This window comes from Gymnogyps californianus, chromosome 25 (genome assembly GCF_018139145.2).
Source record: "Gymnogyps californianus isolate 813 chromosome 25, ASM1813914v2, whole genome shotgun sequence".
NCBI classification, from domain to species: Eukaryota; Metazoa; Chordata; class Aves; order Accipitriformes; family Cathartidae; genus Gymnogyps; species Gymnogyps californianus.
In genome coordinates, this window is record NC_059495.1 from 317,098 (window position 1) to 335,059 (window position 17,962).

Consider the following 17,962-nt stretch of genomic DNA (forward strand, 5'->3'; position numbering starts at 1 on the left):
GAGCAGAGTGCTGTGGTGAGAGCATTTACCGACAAGAATCTAAATCAAAGCCGAACTCATTCACTGGCTGTCCCATCATGATTTGAGCCTACGTCTTGAAAGTTGAAAATGCAACAACTTCGCTACAGCTTATCCTCAAGCGTTCTATATTTGGTTTGTTTCCAAAAAAGCGAAGGTTCCAGTTACAGGCGATAATGAGTCTACTGAAAGATACTGAAATATTCAAACCAGTTTTAGATCCTTACTATTAAAATAATTGCCTCTCCAAAACACTAACATGAGGTTTCAAATACTGGTTTCATCAGTATAACTCTCTTACTCAAAGTTTCCCTGTTCCGTAACAGATCAGATGTAAAGAGTCCAAAACTAACTGAGTCAAATCCAAAGACTGGGGCGGCCTTTACGGTGGATGGCAGTTGATGGAACAAACAGGAGAGGCACAGCAAAACCATCACAAAGGAGAATACAAAGTCAACATCCAGCCCTGCGACTTGAACATACCTGTGGGGGACCTGGTGGGGCTTCGTACTTTGACTTCTTCATCCGAACCAAATCCTAAAAACTGTTCATCCTGCAATGAGAAAGTGGATGGAAATTTGAAGATGTGGATATTAACGTTAAAACGAACTTCACTACGATCAAAGCATGAAAGGACTCTAGAGGATTTTCCCTCCCCAAGTAACAAACGGGCGTTTGTTCCTCCAGCGAACAATTGCTAAAGAGGAAATACAACTTTTATATATACATATAAAGCAGCTATAGTGCACAGCTACGGAACGAGCAAAAAGAGTTATGGGGAAACAAAGGACAAGTATACATGGAAACAAACTCTTAACGCATTAAATCTGCTGCTCATGTCAAACCACAAAGGTCTACTCTCGTAAGCTATTATTCAAACTACCCTAAAGACATACTCCAGCAAAAGAAGTGTTTCCGTGTTTATTTTTCTAGTACAAATGTAGACTAACTTCCTCCAAACTCATGTAAAAGCCTCTCTGGACGAGCAGAAGCATCTGAGGCCTATAATTCTGCCCGAGCATATCCTGGAGCTCAAACAAGACCTCAGGGCTCGCTCCGGTCCCTTTCTGACAGCTTCCCTGAGGGAGGGCTTGCCACCTGCTCCCACAAGAGCCAACAGCGACGCTTACGGCCTCTGGAAGGAACACGCACGATTTCGGGGCCTTTTTGGACGCTACAGAGACTGGCATGCCTTCAAGATGAATCCCACCCCATCAGCTCCATCACACAACAACCTCCAAGCCTGGCTAAGGAACAAGTTAAAAGTAGGCTAAAGCTACTGATGGGAAGACAGAGTCATCCCGAAGACGCAGGCATCATTCATACACCCCGAGAGCGGCGGCCTGTCATAGTGCTAAATAGCCAGAGACGCTGCAAACTACTAAGGTGGCAGAACGAGCTTTCTCTCAGGGGCACCAAAGGTTGTTTCCTCTCCTACGGCTCCCAGCAAAGTCACCACCAAAAAAGCATTTCTTGCTAAGGGACCGCAATCTTTACTAATCGTTACATTTGAAAGAACAATGGAATTAGTAGCCACATAGGTAACATTATGGAACGCCAAGGACAGTTTTCTTAAAAATTTACTCTTGATTACAGTAAAGGTGATTTTTTGTTGTTGCATTGGGGTTGGTTTGGTTTTGTGGTTGGTTGTTTTTTTTTTTTTTTTAATTCACTTCAGACTTTGTCTTTAGGAGAGATGAAAACCTAACTTCCATTGCAAAGCTTTTCCCACTGACAGAGGCATGGCGTTAAAGGCACTCTGTTTGCATTAAGACAGGTTCTTCAGGGAGTATGCAAAAATGTCAATCCTATTCGTCTGCCACCAAAATTTGTGACACATTTTTGTTTTTACGCTGTTCCAGCTTTCCTAGTCCAATTTCACCGCAAGTATTTATGGTTGCCAGCCTTAAGTTTCGTCTGAACTTTGAAAACGGAGAGTCGCTTGTTGCTTGCTTCTTTAAACTGCTGTGCAACGTGGCCGCAGGCTAGAAAGTAACTATGCTGTTTCTGTAACAATTTGAGTCTGCAAAGAGCTTTGAGAAGAGCGAGCACTACAAGAACAATATCCTGAAAGTAAAAAGGTGCAACACTGTGAACAGGAGAAGGTAAGCCGTGCAAAGAAGTAGCACCATTTCCTCGCATAGCGTAGGCCTGATAGAAGACTTGGACAAAACAGTGCTTTTTTTTCCGCCTTGTGCTTTCTACACGAAATTTCTAATTCATCTACTTACAGGACAGGCCATGAAGAAAGTCTCAGCTACTGAAACCACAGTTCAGTTTTAAAGAAATTAAACCACATGCACTGAGACCCGTACCTGCGTCTACAGGAAAGTCATGATGTGATCAAAAGCAGCAAGGCTTAGGACAAACTATTTCTCAAAATTTTCTGCTTGGTTTCTGTTTGATGAGCCTCCGTATTAAACAATTCAAACAGCGTAAATATTCTGAACAGAAGGCCATTCAAGTTTTCAACACAGATAACGCTCTAGCGAGTCAAACACAATACACACAAAACCTAAAGCTGCAGTTCATAATCGCCGTAAGCAATTATCAACGCAGGTTGCCGGAGAAGGGGACAGTCCTGCCCTTCCTCACATCCCTGCTGCCTATCTGCTCTTTGCAGTTGCAGCAGCGATGCCAAGAAAACCGGAAAAAGCAACGATAAAGCAACGCAAAAGAAATAAAATTATGCCAAAAGGCGTTGTTTCTACCCGAGGAACCTTGCATCACGCAGAAACCCCCCCCATACACCCCCTGAGACCTTTCCCCGAAAGGGAAAAGCTACCCCTTCTCAACGTTAATCCTACAGTAACAGAAGCGGAGTCAGAAAGGCTGCAGGAGCGCCCGGCTGCCCGCTCCCAGCACTGCGGATCAATGGCCCCCTCACGCCTGCCTGCCACTCCCCGAGCACGTGGGCTCGCTGCAAGATGTAAACACCGCCGCGCAGGCACTGCCTTCGCAGGGACGCCCGCCCGGGGAAAAAAGGGTCCCCGGCACCGACAAAGGGAGAGGCTGTTAACAGAGACAAATCCGGGCTGAAACGGTCTAAAGACTGAGAACGCAAGCAGGAAAATCACAAGCCACCTACGAACAGTCAGGTTCAGAAACGCAAAGGGAACAGCCGCTCACCCCACGCGATTTCTTCTTCGTTAGCCTACCAAAAACTGAGACCTGCGGCATTTTCAAACACACAATCATGTTCACGTAGCGTACGCCGGGTACAGAGAAAGGCCGAATAACGCTGACTTCTGCGTGTATGAGCACATCTCCCCCAGGGAAACAGAACTTACTGCCGCAAGCAGAAGACTCTTAAGGCACATATACAGCCCCTTACAGGCGAATCCTATAGACTGCTCGGTGAAAAAGACGACAGCAGCGCTTTCTTTCCATGAAACGATTCATTTCCAAGTGTCCCAGCTCTAATTAAACAGCTCCCCAGCGCTTCATTCGTTTGCTGCGCGGGAACGGCTCTGAGCGAGGGGCAGCTCGTGGCCGTACCTCCAGAACCACGGTGCCGCAGCCCGAGAAGCACGCCCGACAGACACAGAGCCCTCGCTACGGCCAGGTCAATGTGCTGGACTAGTCACGTTTCCAACAGACCACTTAAAACACTAAAGAAACAAACAAATTATTTTCAGGAAGAGTAACAGACACAAAGACTTATTTACGAGATTGAATTAGAGACCATCCCTGCCCAGAGAGGCAAGTAAGTTCAGTGTAATCTAAAATAATACCTTACACTAAAATCGGTTACTGGCGCTCGACTTACATTCGCACGAAACGCTCGCTGTTGCCCGACGATTGCAAACCTCCGGTAACACAAAAAAAAGAGATGCACCTAGTATTAAACACAGTCTCACGCAGTTGCAAATAAAAATAACCTCACATGTAACAACAAAGTGGCAAAGGGGCTGACCGTGTGCCGTTAAGACCTTAGGAGCGGGGAACAAGCATGCATTTCAAGGCACGACTCGACAGTCTGCTGTTCAACGGTACCAGTGTCGCACGACAGAAGCATATTTTCTGCTAACTGCTCTTCTGCCCAGAGCAAAACACCAGGGCCTGAAGACACACAACAACCCGTAGCGTGGCCTTCTAACGCTCCGGCCACCCCTCCGCCTTTTTGTGCTCTTTTTGAAAAGAAAGAGGTATTGGACTTCTACTTGCCCTTACGAAGTTCGCTCAGACCTGCTTCCTTGCTGCCTGGCCCAGATGAGGGTTTCCATACGAGCACGTGGTGAAGATGGTCGGAGAGATGAGCAAACAACGCATGATCTCTGCGGGAGGAACCCCCACTCCTGCTATCCCGAAATGCCTACCCTCACCCCAGCTATCACCACACAACCCTGACAGATACACCTTCTCTACAAGTATTTGGAGGCTGGGACCACGAAGCGAATAACGACACACAACTAACAGTCTTGACTTGCATCTGCCTCCAACTTCACGTGGCTACTAGGAACGTTTTCTTCATTTCGTTGTTCAGGGTCCTACCATCATTATTATTTTATCTGCGGCTACTAAATCACTACTTTCTGTATTTTTGACAATTGCCTGTCATAATCCACAATTGGAACCTGCTTTATTTTTAAACCGAGCGCCGCTACCTTGCTTTTCCAACGGGATACATTAATTCTGGTTTTGGCCCGATATCCCGCAAATGATAATTTATTCCTCATTTCCTACCAAGCAGTCACCAGAAGCGTCTACGGTAAAAAGGCGCTCTCCACAAAAGGATCGCTTTGGCTTCGTTTACGACGACAAGCAGCATGACCAATACGCCACTCATGTTCGTTCGGCGACATTCACGAGCGTATCGGTGACCTCAAAACGGTCGTTCTCGCTATCTGAGAAGGTAGCCTCGTAACTTCCCAGAGAAGATCGAGAAGGCCACTAAGTACCAGTAGGCATCTGCCAAGCTAAACCAGCCAGTCGGCCATCACACATCAAAAAGCTCTTTTGAGGCAAACTAAGCAGGAACAGCCTCCCTCCAGGTTTTCAGAAGTGACTATCAAAGCACGACAGATGGAGAATGATTAAAAACCATAATGGTTTTGGAACGTGACCTCATTTACCTGAGAAAGAATAATGCAACACAAAAAAGGTCACTCGGGATTGTAAATAAAAGGATGAGAGAAGGCTCGCCTCATGTGCAAGACACGAAGCCTAACTAAGCAGGCAAGAGGCGATCTCTCCATGGGCAGCAGAGCTTCCCCGTACATCTCCCACTCAAACATCACACTACCTCCAGTGGTTTAAACCTCAGACTTGCGAGCAGATGAAGAAAGGCTTTTCCTGAAGTAACCCAGCTACTACAAGAACAGAAAAGTCGCAAGCAAATCTCTATTACAATGTTCTTGAGCAAAATTACTCTTCAAAGCATTTCCGACTAAAGATCTCGGAGGAAAATCCACCTTCAAATGAGAAACTATCCCGAAGGTATCGACTGATGTTCCGATCTCTGTCTGAGGAATAATAGCATAACCCGTACCACTACGGATCCACAGAGTTGTGCGGGACTGTCATTAAAGCTGTCAGAAGCACTAAACCAGCAATGTGGCTGTTCCAAGCACCTCTTGAAAAGGTTTATTTAATTTTACAATGGAGTCATCTGAGCAATGCTTTACTTCTCTTCCCGTTCACCATCTTGGTTTTGGACGCAATTATACAGCACCTCATCTTCTTGGAAAGAGAGAAGCTATTTTTAGACGCTCATTCAGAAGCCTGCTTAGTAACTACGGCACAATACCCAACAGACTCCTCTTCCTTCAGCAGAGTAAACATCCTCGGAGGCTGGCAATAAGTAACCCCGAGATCAACGCCGGGTGCGCTCTGCGCTCGCGTCGGGAGCGGAGTCATCTGGGAGTTCAGGGAGATGCTTCCCAAGCAACTGCTGGTGACGCGACGTTGCTAATAAGCGGCGGAGCGCTTGTGGGTTACTGTTATGTACTGACTCGGCTGAAGGGCCACTCGTCCTTTCATTCTTTAGTTAGACGAAAGCTCTGTACGGGAGTGACGCACAGACTCTGCTGGGGCTTCGCCTCGAAACAGCACCGGTCAACGCAGCGTGTCCCGGATAGCACAGAACAGCTCTTGGCTGGGTCACCTCCACACGACAACCCCCAAACCAGAACAACGGGCAGATACACCGCTGCGACTGCGCTGCGGCTGTACCCTCGGCAATCAACCACGACAATACAACCGTGATGAGGACTGCAGCTTCCAGAGTCCCTCGGACGACACCTAATTTTAGAATTAGAAAGACTAAGTTGCTCTTTACGGGGCCCAAGCGCAGAGAGCGCCTGTTCTGACAGTACAACCGAGTGCGCGGGTCAGTCTTGCCAGCTTGCTAGAAGGAAAATGAGAATATCGAGTGTTCGGAGGTAACAATACAGCCAGTCTCTTGCTACCTGGCCAAACTGCGAGCAGCGGAGCAGGCTAACTTACAGCAGCAGCCCACCAGCAAAATGCAATTGGTCCCCTGCTTTCCATGGAGTCCCGGTTCCATCCTGGATGAGAAGTTCTGATTTACAATGTCCACTCTGAACAAAGAGGGATGCTTTTTAGAGCACCTCACACAGTCTCATTCTGGCTGCAACAAGCTTTCGATACCACCTCTCAGGGAGAGGGTCAGCCAAACAATTACCTAGAAAGATTTAGCTTGCACCTGGTGAGAGAAAAGCGAGACCAAAGCCTCCTGGACCACATCTAAGAGACTGCTGGCGACACGCCGCCTTCTGGCAAGCGAAATCTCTCTCTCTCCTGGTTCCATAATGGATGCTTACAAAGAAATGCTTCAGCCGGACTTGGACAACTGAGGAAAGAACTCTAGAGCTTGTTGTTAAATAAAAGTAGACGTAACTAACAAAGTTGCCCAACGCACCAAAGCAGCAGGTTGCAAAACTTCAGATACTTCTGCACACACATGGCTATGCTCTAAAGTTGCTGTATCGATGCATTACAAGGAATCTTTAGCAGCGGCAAACTCGTCTTTCGCTCCTGAAGAAATGTACGCCAGCCGGCAAAGCATGAAAGCGTTATTGAAGTCGAACTATGGTTTGTAGCTTGGCTCAGGGCGGGGGGGGGGGGGGGCGGGGGGGAACAGCTCACCCCTCTATGGGAATTTTGTGGTATCCCTTTACCTTAAGGTCCGAGAATTCACTTGCTGTCCGTGCACAAGACTGAACTGATGAGACTGAGCATAATGAACGGCAATACTCTCAGTAAAAAACAAGATCATCAAAACCCCAGAGGCTTATGTTGCACGGCCACCTAGCTAAAAGGACTTAATCGCCAGAGAAGCATCACATTTGAGCAGCTTGCAAGAACCCATACTCTTTGCCAACATCATCCCCAGCGGCCACCGATGCTGGACAGAGATGCAAGACGCAGCATGGCATCAGTGACTCCCTTTGTCTGCCCTTTACCAATGCTTCACCGCAAACCAGCCCGGACTTCGTAAGAGACTGGAGGGGACAAGGATGCCTTCCGATGAATGCCAGATACGGTTTCCTCAGGTAGTCTACAGGACAGGTCAAGAAGAGGAGACAACCTCCGCTGGAGTGACAAAGCTTCGCTGGTTTGGTGGGTTCAGCTTCGCTGAACCAACAAAACAAAGTTCCTCCACCGGAAGGCTCCCTCTGAACGCAGGTTACCTGTGCTTCTGTTCACTGAAACCGAGTACAACCGAGACCCGAACAAAATGCCTCCTTGTCGCAGTTTTACTTCACGTAAGACAGAGCCTTTTCCCACTTAATTCTCGCCGCTTAAAAGCGGTCCGGGCAGCAAGCTTTGGCACCACAGCTGGAAAGCCTGCGGCGAGCGTGTTCCCTCGCACACGTCCACAGGAGAAAAGTGCCGGCGCACGCCGTTACCCACTCGCTGGTGGAAGCCATCGGCACCGTTCCTCACGCACTCAACAGGTCAGGAGGAGGCAGCCTCGGCAGGGATGCGCTCGGAAGCCAGTTAAAAGAGGCCGAGAAGTGAACTACTGACTCAAAGAGTTACCCAGTCTCTTCCCTCGTTTCCTCCAACTGCGGTACAGTAAAATCTGTAGTTCAGCGCTTTGATGACAATACAGAAGGACGCAGTGAAACACTGCTGCAAGAGTCTGTCCCGTGAGTTTTCCAGCTGAAGGCAGCGCAATGTCGAAAAGCTCCCGGAGCAAACTGGTCAGTGCACACTGCTGCTGCTTCTGAAACCGCCTTACCTACCCATCATCGCTGCCAGAGACACCACCTTCCATCGCAAACAGCTTCTCACTGGGAACCAAATCCCTTTCCATCAAAAAGCTTCACAAAACCGCTCCTCTGAGGGTTTCGAGTACTGTGTAATGCTGACCGAATCGTGGAAACGGGAAACTCACCAGGACGGTTAAAACACGTACTTTTATTTTCACACTTCTGACAGAGGAGCGCCCGAGTCTTCAGAAAGGTGAAAAAGCACGAAGGAGCCCTCCATCTCTCAGGCCGTGATCTGTGTCATCTTCACCATGCATCTCTTGTTTTACATCAATACCTACGAGCAGTTATCTCCCCGTACATGTGCAGTAATCACGTTGCCAGTAACAGACAGGGCTTTACACCTCTACCTCACAGATTAAAACACCCAGGCAGTTTTACAGTGACCATACAACATAACGCTAGGAGAGGAAATTTTGACGCAGACAGAATTTTAATGCCCGTGGAGGAAAGAAATTATCTGTACTTCCAGCCCAGGCGTGACCGTGGCGGCAGTATGGAAGCCACTCCTTCCTCCCAGCACGTGGATCTAGTACCATTTCAAAACAAGCCAGCCGTCGGTGAACATCCACGACTCTAACGTTTACCTCGTAAAAAATTACGATCCATGTATAATTACAGCAGCGCTACTAGAGACACCATCATCACCGCTACGTTCCATTTCAAACCTCAAGTTTCTGCAGCTTTCAAGCTGATGCAGATTTATGGAGTAAACTGTCAACGTGCATCCAACGCGCTCTCAACTTTTATGTCCCAAAGCTTCAATTAAACTTTGGGGAGGGGGAGAGAGCTCTGAACTGACAGGCGCAGCAGATATTTAACAACTACACGCCAGCTTCTTTTATACCAAGTATCGACGTAATGAATCAAGAAAGCACAACCAAATGTCCCTTATTACCAAAGTGCCATGCACATCAAGCAGAACGGACAACGCGCAGTACAAACGCCACCGTTTTCAACCGGTTATAGCTTTACTGTGCAAAAAGTGTCCGTCCCGCCCCTCCGCCCCAGCTCTTGCAGTGCCAAAATCAAGTATCATAATGTTGCTCCCTTAAAGCGAGCCGGTTTCAAGATAACTCAGTGAAACACCGAGCTGCAGCAGAAGTCAAGGATTCATACAAAGTCACCAGAAACCCGGGGAGTATGCGGCAACACCCCAGAATTCAGGTACCTGTTAGATGAAAAATAAAGTCTGCTACGTACCACGAAGCGGCCAAGGAGACAAGGGAGACACCGAGCATAACACTCGCTCTGGACTTCTACTTTTTTGTTACATCACATTTTGATGGTAACGCACAATTTCAACAGGTACTTACGGAAGTGAACACTGGAATGCAGCGTGCCACCAAGAGGTCAAAAAAATAAGCAGGCGGAGCAGAAGTTGTATGTAAAAAGCTAACACAGCTTCTTCCCCTGATCGCCATGGGCTCCTGAACTCAAAGCGACAACTCGGAGCTCATTCCCGATGCAGAATGCCAACTCAGCTGAAGATCGTAACTGGCTTGGTTCAGGGAAGACCCTCAACCTCGCGGAAGAGAATGGTGCGAGCACCAGGCAGTTATTCAAAGGACATGGTGAGCCCTAGTAAGCAGGGGTCTTCTGGAAGCCCCCTTTCTAGAAGAAGAACGGCTGCACCCAAAGCGGTGTACCACACGGGCACCAGAACTTCACCGTTTCGACACCAACACACAGCCGCCCTCTCCTCTAAAGAGACCACGGGCAGCACCCACAGGCCGATTTCCTAGACGTCCTAGCGCTCTTTTCACACCCCCAGCTCCCACCCCGCAGAGAACTCGTACCGCAGGAGGGAAAAGCTTGTCCTACAGCTTCTGGTGACTGGCAGCGGCGGTGTGATCTTCACTATGACTGTAACACATGCAGAATAAGTCACCGGTCAGGAGAGCTAGCTCCTTCAACGCGAAGATGCTTTGTTTCTTGAGCATCACCGAAGGAAAGAAACCAACTCGGCGAGCTAACTAAATCTGAATGCTTGAGAGTATCTGCTCTCCGAGTACGCCCGAGAACGCTAGCACACACTGCAAATTTAGAGTGAGGGAAAGCATCCGGGGTCTACCCCTTCCCTGCTCATGAGTGGTCAGGTGAAGCTCAACCTACAGACACCAAGCCACAAAGAACCTTTACCATTACTTTCCACTGTAGGTAATGTATAGTAGGCAGAAGTTTTCAGTAGCTAAACAGAAAAGTGATGCAAGAAGTAAAATTCTTAAGATCCAAGAGACCCTGTCTTCATCAGCTGCTAGCACCAAGAACAGTAATCAAGCTGTTTTATTTTAAAGCAAAGATGCCCTAAAGGCCAAACTCACAAAGATCTTTCAAAGATGTTTTAGAGGTTTTTTTGAAATGCAAAAATACACTTTAAGACCATTGGAATTAAAAAAAAAAACCCCAAACAACCCAACAGTCATCTCAGAAAAAAAGAAAAAAGGAAAGAAACAAAGCAACTCGCCTCCCCCCACATAAAAACCTCCCGAGTTGTTAACTCTGTGGTCAGGTTGGTTAGCCAGATTTCAGTCATTTCTGCCACCGAACTAGCGCTGGTGAGACACTAACTTCTTTCAAGTAGACCCGGTAAATTCCATTGAACCTAGTCTATTACAAGCAGAAAAATGTACAAGTATCCTAAACCACAGCCTTTAAGATACTGGTATCAAATAAAAGGGATGCTGGCGGGCAGTCCGAGTTAAAACCCAAAGCGCTGTACCGGTGAGGTTAAAAGCGTTTCCACGATCAGCTCTGCGCGTGCAAACACGACCCCCTTCCTCCTCGCACCGCAGCCTGCTGGAGCCAGAACTCTGCAGCCCAGGAATTACTCTAGCTCAGCTGTGAGTGACTAGCTCCACTTCACGGCACCCAACAGAAAACACCAAAACCAAGCCGGAAAGGCGCAAGAAAACTGTGTTTTTAAGTGTGTTTTAATAAACTCTGATATCTCCAGCGATGGAAAAGCAAAGCAACCGCTCTTTAAAGGGGCAAAATATAGACAAAGATACGCTCACCCGCTCCGCAGCCGACAATCTGCCTGTAGAAGAAGAGACAGAAAGAACTGGCCTTTCAAAAAACAATAAAGCGCTCCTGCTACAAAGGACCCGGGGAATTTTCTCGCCGGCGCAAGGACGCAGCTAACAAGTGATGCAAAACAAGAATCGGGGGGGGGAAGGAACGCTGCAGCTTGTAGTAAGTAACACACCCCCATCATGTCTTCCCTGTTCTGTCAATAGGTGGGTTGTTGTCAGACTCGTGCTCTAGCTGCCTTAGAAAGGCTTAAAAAAAAAAACACCAAAAACCATAAAAATGAAGGCAGGAAGAAGAGCAACTAAAAAAAAAAAAAAAAAAGAAAAGGAAAAGAAAAAAAAGAAAAAGAAAAAAAGACAGCCAGCGCTCTGCGTGCCAGCGAACGGTGCTCGCACCGGGCCCGGCGGCCCTGGGGTCTGGGTGGGCGTCCAGGGCGGCCAAGGGGAGAAGGGCGGGTGCGTGGCACCCACCGCGGGGCACGCAGGAGGGGCCGACACCCCGGCTCCCCGCCTCGGCCCGGCCCCGGCGCCCCCGAGCGAGCCCCCTCTCCCGGAGAAGGACGCGTTACCCCGCAGAGCATCCTCCGCAACGGGGAGAAACGAGAGCCCGGCCCCGCGCCCCGGCTTCGCCCTCCACGGGAGGGAGGAGGAGGAGGAGGAGGAGGAGGAAGAGACGACGCCGCCGCCCCCCGGGCCCCATCCTACCTCCCGGTGGCGGGGAGCGCGCTCCTCACCCCCGCGGAGGGCGCGGGAGAGGGAGCGGCGGGAGGGGAGGAGGAGGAGGAGGATAATGGAGGCGGCGGCGGCGGCGGGGAGGACACACCGGCGGCAAGTCGCGTGCGCGGGGAGGGACCGCGCGGCGCGGAGGCGGAGGGCGGCCGGCACCCACCCGCCGCGCCAGGATCTCTCTTCACCCCCCCCCCCGTCCCCGTCCCCCCCCACCCACCCACCCCCCCCCTCCCCGCGGGCAGGCGGCGGCGGCGGCCCGGCGGCGGGGCGCGCCCTTTGTGCGGGGAGCGGGAGCGGCGGCGCGGGCCCCGCGGGCGCGGTAGGTGTGTCCGGGCGGCGCGGGCAGGGGGTGTGCGGGAAGGGGGGGTGTGCCGCCCGCCGGGGCGGAGCGGGGATGCTGCGGGCCGGGACCCGCGGGCCGCGCCGCGCCCTCCCTCCCTCCCTCCCTGCCCGCCGCCGTCGTCCGCGCCCCCCCCCCCCAACCCCCCCTCCCTCCCTCCTTCCCCTCCCCGCCCCGCCGCCCCTCCTCACCTCTCCGCTGCCCGCCTCGGCGCCGCAGGCCGCGCGGAACCGCCGCAGGTTGATGCCGATGGCGGCCGAGACCTGGAGCGCCGCGTCGAAGCCGGGTCCCACCCCGGCCGCGGGGCCCCCGGAGCCGCCGGAGCCCGGCGCTGCCCCGCCTCCCCCGCTTCCCGCCGCCCCGCCGGAGCACGGGCCGCCGCGCTCTCCCTCGCCCGCCGCCGCCGGCGCCGCCGCCGCCGGCTCGGCGGCTCGCAGGCTCCGCACGGCCGGCACCCGCAGCCGGGACCCCCCCAGCCCCCGGCGGCCCCAGCCGCCGCTGCCGGGCCGGGCAGGGAAGCGCCACCGACCGCTGTGCGCCATCTTTACTGTGAGGCGACGAGCCAGAGAGCGGGGCCGGGCCGCGCCCCGCGCCCTGGATAGCGCTTCGCCGGCCCGCAGAGGTACTGCATAACAGCGGGCGCCATGCAGGTTGCGGGGCCCCGCCATCCCGCCGCCCGGGCGGCTGGGTAAGCCATGCGCGACGGGTGCTAGCCCGGCATAACGCTGGGCGATATGCAGGGCCCCGGGCCCGAGTCCCAGCGCGGCCCCCCGTCCTGGATAGCGCAGCCTCCCGCCGCCGCGGCCCCTCATCGCTCGGAGGGCCATGCAGCTGCGGGGCACCTCGCGAGCGGGCCCCAGAACCTGGTTGCCGCATAACCGGGCCGCAAGAAGCCCTCATAAGCGCGACGGCAATGCCGAGCGAGAGCGGGAGCCGCCGGCGCCCGGGACCGCGCATACGGCGTAGGCCGCCCCGCCAGCCTCCTCCATAGCGCCAGGCCGTATGCGGGGCGCGGGGCGCCGCCCGGCCCGGCCCCGGCCCCGGCATGGGGCGGCAGGCGCGGGCGGGCGCCCCGCATACCGGCGGCGCGCAACCAGGGCGCGGGGCCGGCGGCGAGGCGGGAGGGCGGCGGGCCGGGGCCTGGCCTCCCGGGACCGCCTGACAGGGCCCCTCAGCCCCTGACAGGGCGTCCGGCTCCCCGCTTCCCCGGGACACCCCCCCCCCCCGCTCCCTCCGGGTACAGCCGCCCTTCTCCCGGGCCGGTGCGGAGCTAGGGGCCTGCCCGGGGAAAGCGGGGTGGGCCTGGCTCCGGAGCGAGCTAAGGGGGGGGGAGAAAGCAGCCACCCAGGTAGGTGCGAAGGGGTGGCAGCACGGAGGGACCGTGAGCTGCCGTTGTCGGCCCTTCCCCTCCGCGTCCCCGTCCTACCCGCTGCCCCCTCGCCCCACTTGCCTGGTGGGCCGGGTCAGCGTCCGGCCCGGTGCCATCTCCCGGAAGAAGGTAACGGCGATGGCACGAGGCTGGCGGCTCCCTCCGGTCCCCGGTGTCACGCCGCCGGCTCGCCTCCATCTTGCAGGGCACAGCACGAAGGGGGTTAACCTCCAGCGAGGGCCCGCTGTATTCCCTGAGAAAAACAACACTGCAAACACACGGTTATAAAATCCTTCGGTTCGGGGAACGTAAAACACCGGTTTCCTGTAAAGCTCATCAAGTGAAGGGAGAGAGTGACCCAGGAGGAGAGAAAGGCTGTTTGCCCCGTACAGAAGCAACCGGACGGCATCCACGATGTTAAAAGAGGACAGAAAAGCTTCTGGAGCCCACCGGCTTTACAGACGCCGCTTCTGCTTATTTCACGCTTGATGCGTTGGGAGCGGGGCTAGGGTGGCTTCTCGTGAGGACTTCCAGGGAGGAAAGTTAAAATTAGATGGTTTCCGTCTCTCCAGGGAGCGCGAAAGGGACGGGAGCGTTTCCAAGCTCTCCCATGCTTTGCCAGTCGAGTTCAAGCCCATCCTCCCCGCCAAGCGAGCGCGACGGCCCCCGCGACCCAGCGCCGGCGCGCGAGCCGCAGCACGGGGCCCGCTCGCGACTGCCTGCGAGCGTCCGCCCCGAGAGAGCGCAGGAACGCGCGGGTAGGAACAGGTCGCGAGGCCAGGCAGACTTGCTCTCGGGGAGGTTCTCTCAGGTCCAGAAACCTTCTGCGCATCACGATCACGCTTTAAATCCCCCGCGTGACCTCTCTGTCTCTCTCTCATTAAGGAGTATGTGCTGCAGACCCCTGCTGAGGGTCCCGGAGGGGTTCCCCTCACCCGTATTCATCTGCTGGGCGATGGGGTTGTGAAGAGCTCCCGGGGAGGGGCAGTTTTCGGGGCCGTCGTTCACCCTCGCTGGTGCGCACACCGGGGCGCTGGGCTGCCAGCCCTGGTTAGATTTGCCGGTGCCCTTTGCGAGAAAGCGTCACCTCCTCGGAGGGGAGCGAGGAGTCGCAAAGTCCTCGGCAGCAAAGGAAGCCACAGGAGCACCCGGCAAGCGCCAGGTGTAAAAGAGCTGCTCCGGGACCGCTGCGGCCGGTGCTTGGCCGTGCCAGGCAGAAATCGCCATCTCCTGGAGAGGCGTGCGGGGAGCAGCGAATGCAGGACACCAAGTCTGGGCAGGGGGCTGGAAGCCCGGGTCCCGTCGCTGCTCCTGTCGCCGACTTACCTGGGGAAGCTGGCGCGTTCTTTCGGCCTCGGTTTCCCCATCCGTCACGCGGAGGTGACCGGTGCGTCTTGGGACCTGTGACCAGTTGTGACCCGCAGCTGCTGGGTCAGGAACCCTTCTTTTAAAAAGAAAAAAAAAAAAAAAAAGGCGCTTTCCATTGCTGTCACCGCTGACCTTCTGGTCACCACATACAAAGCGCGTGAGCTCACCTGTGCTACCCGTCAGGAGTCCGAGAGGCTTCTTGCTGGGAGGAAGGGCTGAGAAGGTCAGCTCCGCTGCAGGGAGAAGAGGAATGGCCCTGCTTGCTGGCGCAGCCGCCCCAGAGGTGTTTTGGGTCGCTCTGGGCAGCCGAGGTGGGGGGCTGCGGGGCTCACCAGGGAGACAAACGCAAGGCCCAGAGGAGCCAAGGGGCAGCTGATACGACAACAGTACCAACAAGAAGCAATACTGACCGGGCACCATCTTCTAAGACAATAAAAACAGTTAAGTCCTACCCCAACAGGACTGCTGGCTTCAGAGAACACCTTCTGCAAATCATTTTCCGAAAACATGGCAGAGTGCAGGCGACTCACCAGGTTTTTGTATATCTCTCTACATAAGCCGGTCGAAAACGAGCAAGCTTGCGGATTTCCAGACAGCTTACACCTCCAGCCGGCGGGGAGCGAAGATGACAGGTACAGGTAAAGCTCTGCCAACCTTCAAAGGCTTCCGCTCGACAAGTTGCACCCCAAACCAGCGGAACCGCGTGGAATGGTGCTACAGACCCTATGACGTAAGCCGTGGCAGGTAGCTTTTGATAGCGTAAACGAAGCACTGGCATTTCTGTTGGGCTCCCGCTGGCTGATGTGAAATACATTCAGGAACAAATGAGAGCGTTTGCACTCTCAGCGTGAAACCGGGGCTCTCGGGCCTTCCCTAACGCAGGAGCTGAGGCGCAGCGGTTGTCCAAGGAACGGCAGTGTCACCAAGGCAGCTTTAGTGCTGTCTCAGGGGACCGGCCTTCAGGCAGCTACCGGCTCCGAGGAGCCGATCTCCACCGCCGGCAGCGCGACCGGGCCGGGGAGAGGCTCGCGCCCCGACCGCCACAAAAGACCACGACAGCTCGACATCGGTTCCTGGCTTTATTGTCACACACCCCGTTACAGACCCGGGACCACGGCACCGAAGACGGCGTTACTGAGGGCGAGCCTTCAGACGTTGTACCCGATCAGGCCGCCCTTGCCTATGATCTCGCCGATGTAAAACCACATCAGCACCTCCGTGGCCACCAGACCGTTCCTCAGCGCTTCCTGAATGAAAGAAAGAAAGAAAAGAAAGAAAGAAAAAAAAAAAAAAGCAAGCCACCGGTTAGATCATTGGCTCCTGCGACAGCTTCCTTCCTCGCTCCTGCAGTCAAGCTCCACGTATGACAGGCAAAGCCGTTGACCGATTCACAAGGCAACAGTTTAAGCAAAAAAACCCAAACAACCCCCAAAAGCGCAACGCAGTGTTTATAGTGTTTGGCCACCCAACAGGCCGCGTCCTGGAGATGGTTCTAAAACGCTCAGTACAGCGTCAGTTGTCGTTCCTGGCTTGTCACAGCCCTTTCAAAAGATCACTTCTTAAACCAGCTCTGTGGGAAACGCTTTAGTTTCAAGGCCGACCGATGCCACAGCTGTTGTAGCCCAGCCGCCTACCGACGCTCTCTTCCCTTGGACAGATAACGACGGGGGCCCGAGCAGCACAAGCACGGCCTGGTCCAGGCGGGGAAGAGTTAAGGCAAAGCCGACACAATAAAACGCTTTCAACTCTCGGCCCCTAAATTCCTGGAGCTTCAGGTCTCGTTGACAGCAGCTCTGTCGTTCAAGCAAAGCATTTCAAGCTAGTGTGCTGGGGGGCGGGGGGGAAACCCCCAAAAAACCCAGATAAATTTTTGTAAACGTAGTTTTGGGGAAGTCTGGCGCCAAACAAACCAGCGGGCAGGTTTGCAGGGAGCGCCGCGTGGATTCATTGCTACAGGCTGGATGCACGGAAGAGGAGGAGGAGGAGGAAGGCAGGCAGGCAGGCAGGCAAGCAGCCTGACCCGGGTCCTCTGCGGGGAGCAGGCAGGAGGAAGCAGAAAAGCCTCAGGAAAAGATGAGAGCACTGAGGCAACGGGATGGCCCAGGGCGATGGGAAATGCTCTCTGCGCCCTCGCCCTCCCCAATCCGCCGCGTTTTAACACCCACCAAAGCCGGGTTTCGGCCTTCGGGAGCCGGTGACAGACAAAAGCACCGGTGCGGCCCAAGGTACGTTTCAGCTGACGGTGCTGAAAGGCCCAACAGCCGGTTCTGGGCAGCAAACCGCCCGGTCTCGGCTCCCGGGGAGGAACATCGTGCCTTGAACGAGCTTCGGGACCGGCAGCAGGGTGGGGGACCGACGAGGCGAGCAGAGCCGGAGCCGGCCCAGCCCCAGCAGCAACGCTTCAAGGGCGGCACGGAGCCCTGCCCGTTAAAGCTGGCCCTCCGCTCCCGCCCGCCCCGCCGTTACCTTGACGGTAAGCTGCGCCAGGCGGCCGGTCTGGAAGCTCCTGACCATGGCCTTCATGCTGTCGATGGCCCGGGGGATCTCGGCGGGGGTCGGCGGGGCCAGCTCCACCTTGGCGTAGTACCAGAACGTGGCCAAGCGCGGCTTCGAGTAGGCCACGGCGGCTGCCGGGAGAGGGAAGGGGAGGGAAAGGCGTTTTCTCAACGGCGGGCGCCCGCCGGGGCTCCCCGGGCCGCCCCCAGCCCCTCCGCCCGGCTGGAGCCCCGCATCACCCGCCTCCCGTCCCCCGGTCGCTCACCGCTGAGGAGCTGCGGCCCGCGGGCGGCGATGCGCTGCGCCAGCCTCTGCGCGGCCTGCGCCATGCTGCCGGGCCCGAGCTGAATGTCACCCCGCCGCCGCCGCC

General features: G+C 54.6%; 2 protein-coding genes across 2 annotated transcripts in view; both read right to left on the bottom strand.

The window, feature by feature from the left end:
* The window catches only part of KMT2A (lysine methyltransferase 2A), a 45,713-nt gene extending 32,812 nt beyond the window's left edge, over nt 1–12,901 (bottom strand). The window contains exons 1-2 of the mRNA XM_050910884.1: nt 12,551–12,901; nt 502–571 (exon numbers count right to left, since the gene is read on the bottom strand). Coding sequence (XP_050766841.1) covers nt 502–571; nt 12,551–12,901 — 421 coding nt within the window. The remainder of the gene's footprint in view (nt 1–501; nt 572–12,550) is intronic.
* Nucleotides 12,902–16,162: 3,261 nt separating this feature from the next.
* ATP5MG (ATP synthase membrane subunit g) lies at nt 16,163–17,959 on the bottom strand. Its single transcript, XM_050910987.1, has 3 exons — nt 17,858–17,959; nt 17,563–17,723; nt 16,163–16,343 (listed from the first exon to the last, which is right to left on the bottom strand). Exons 1-3 carry the CDS (start codon nt 17,919–17,921, stop codon nt 16,245–16,247), a joined length of 324 nt encoding a protein of 107 aa, XP_050766944.1. The 5' UTR covers nt 17,922–17,959; the 3' UTR covers nt 16,163–16,244.
* Between the last annotated feature and the right edge of the window lie 3 nt (nt 17,960–17,962).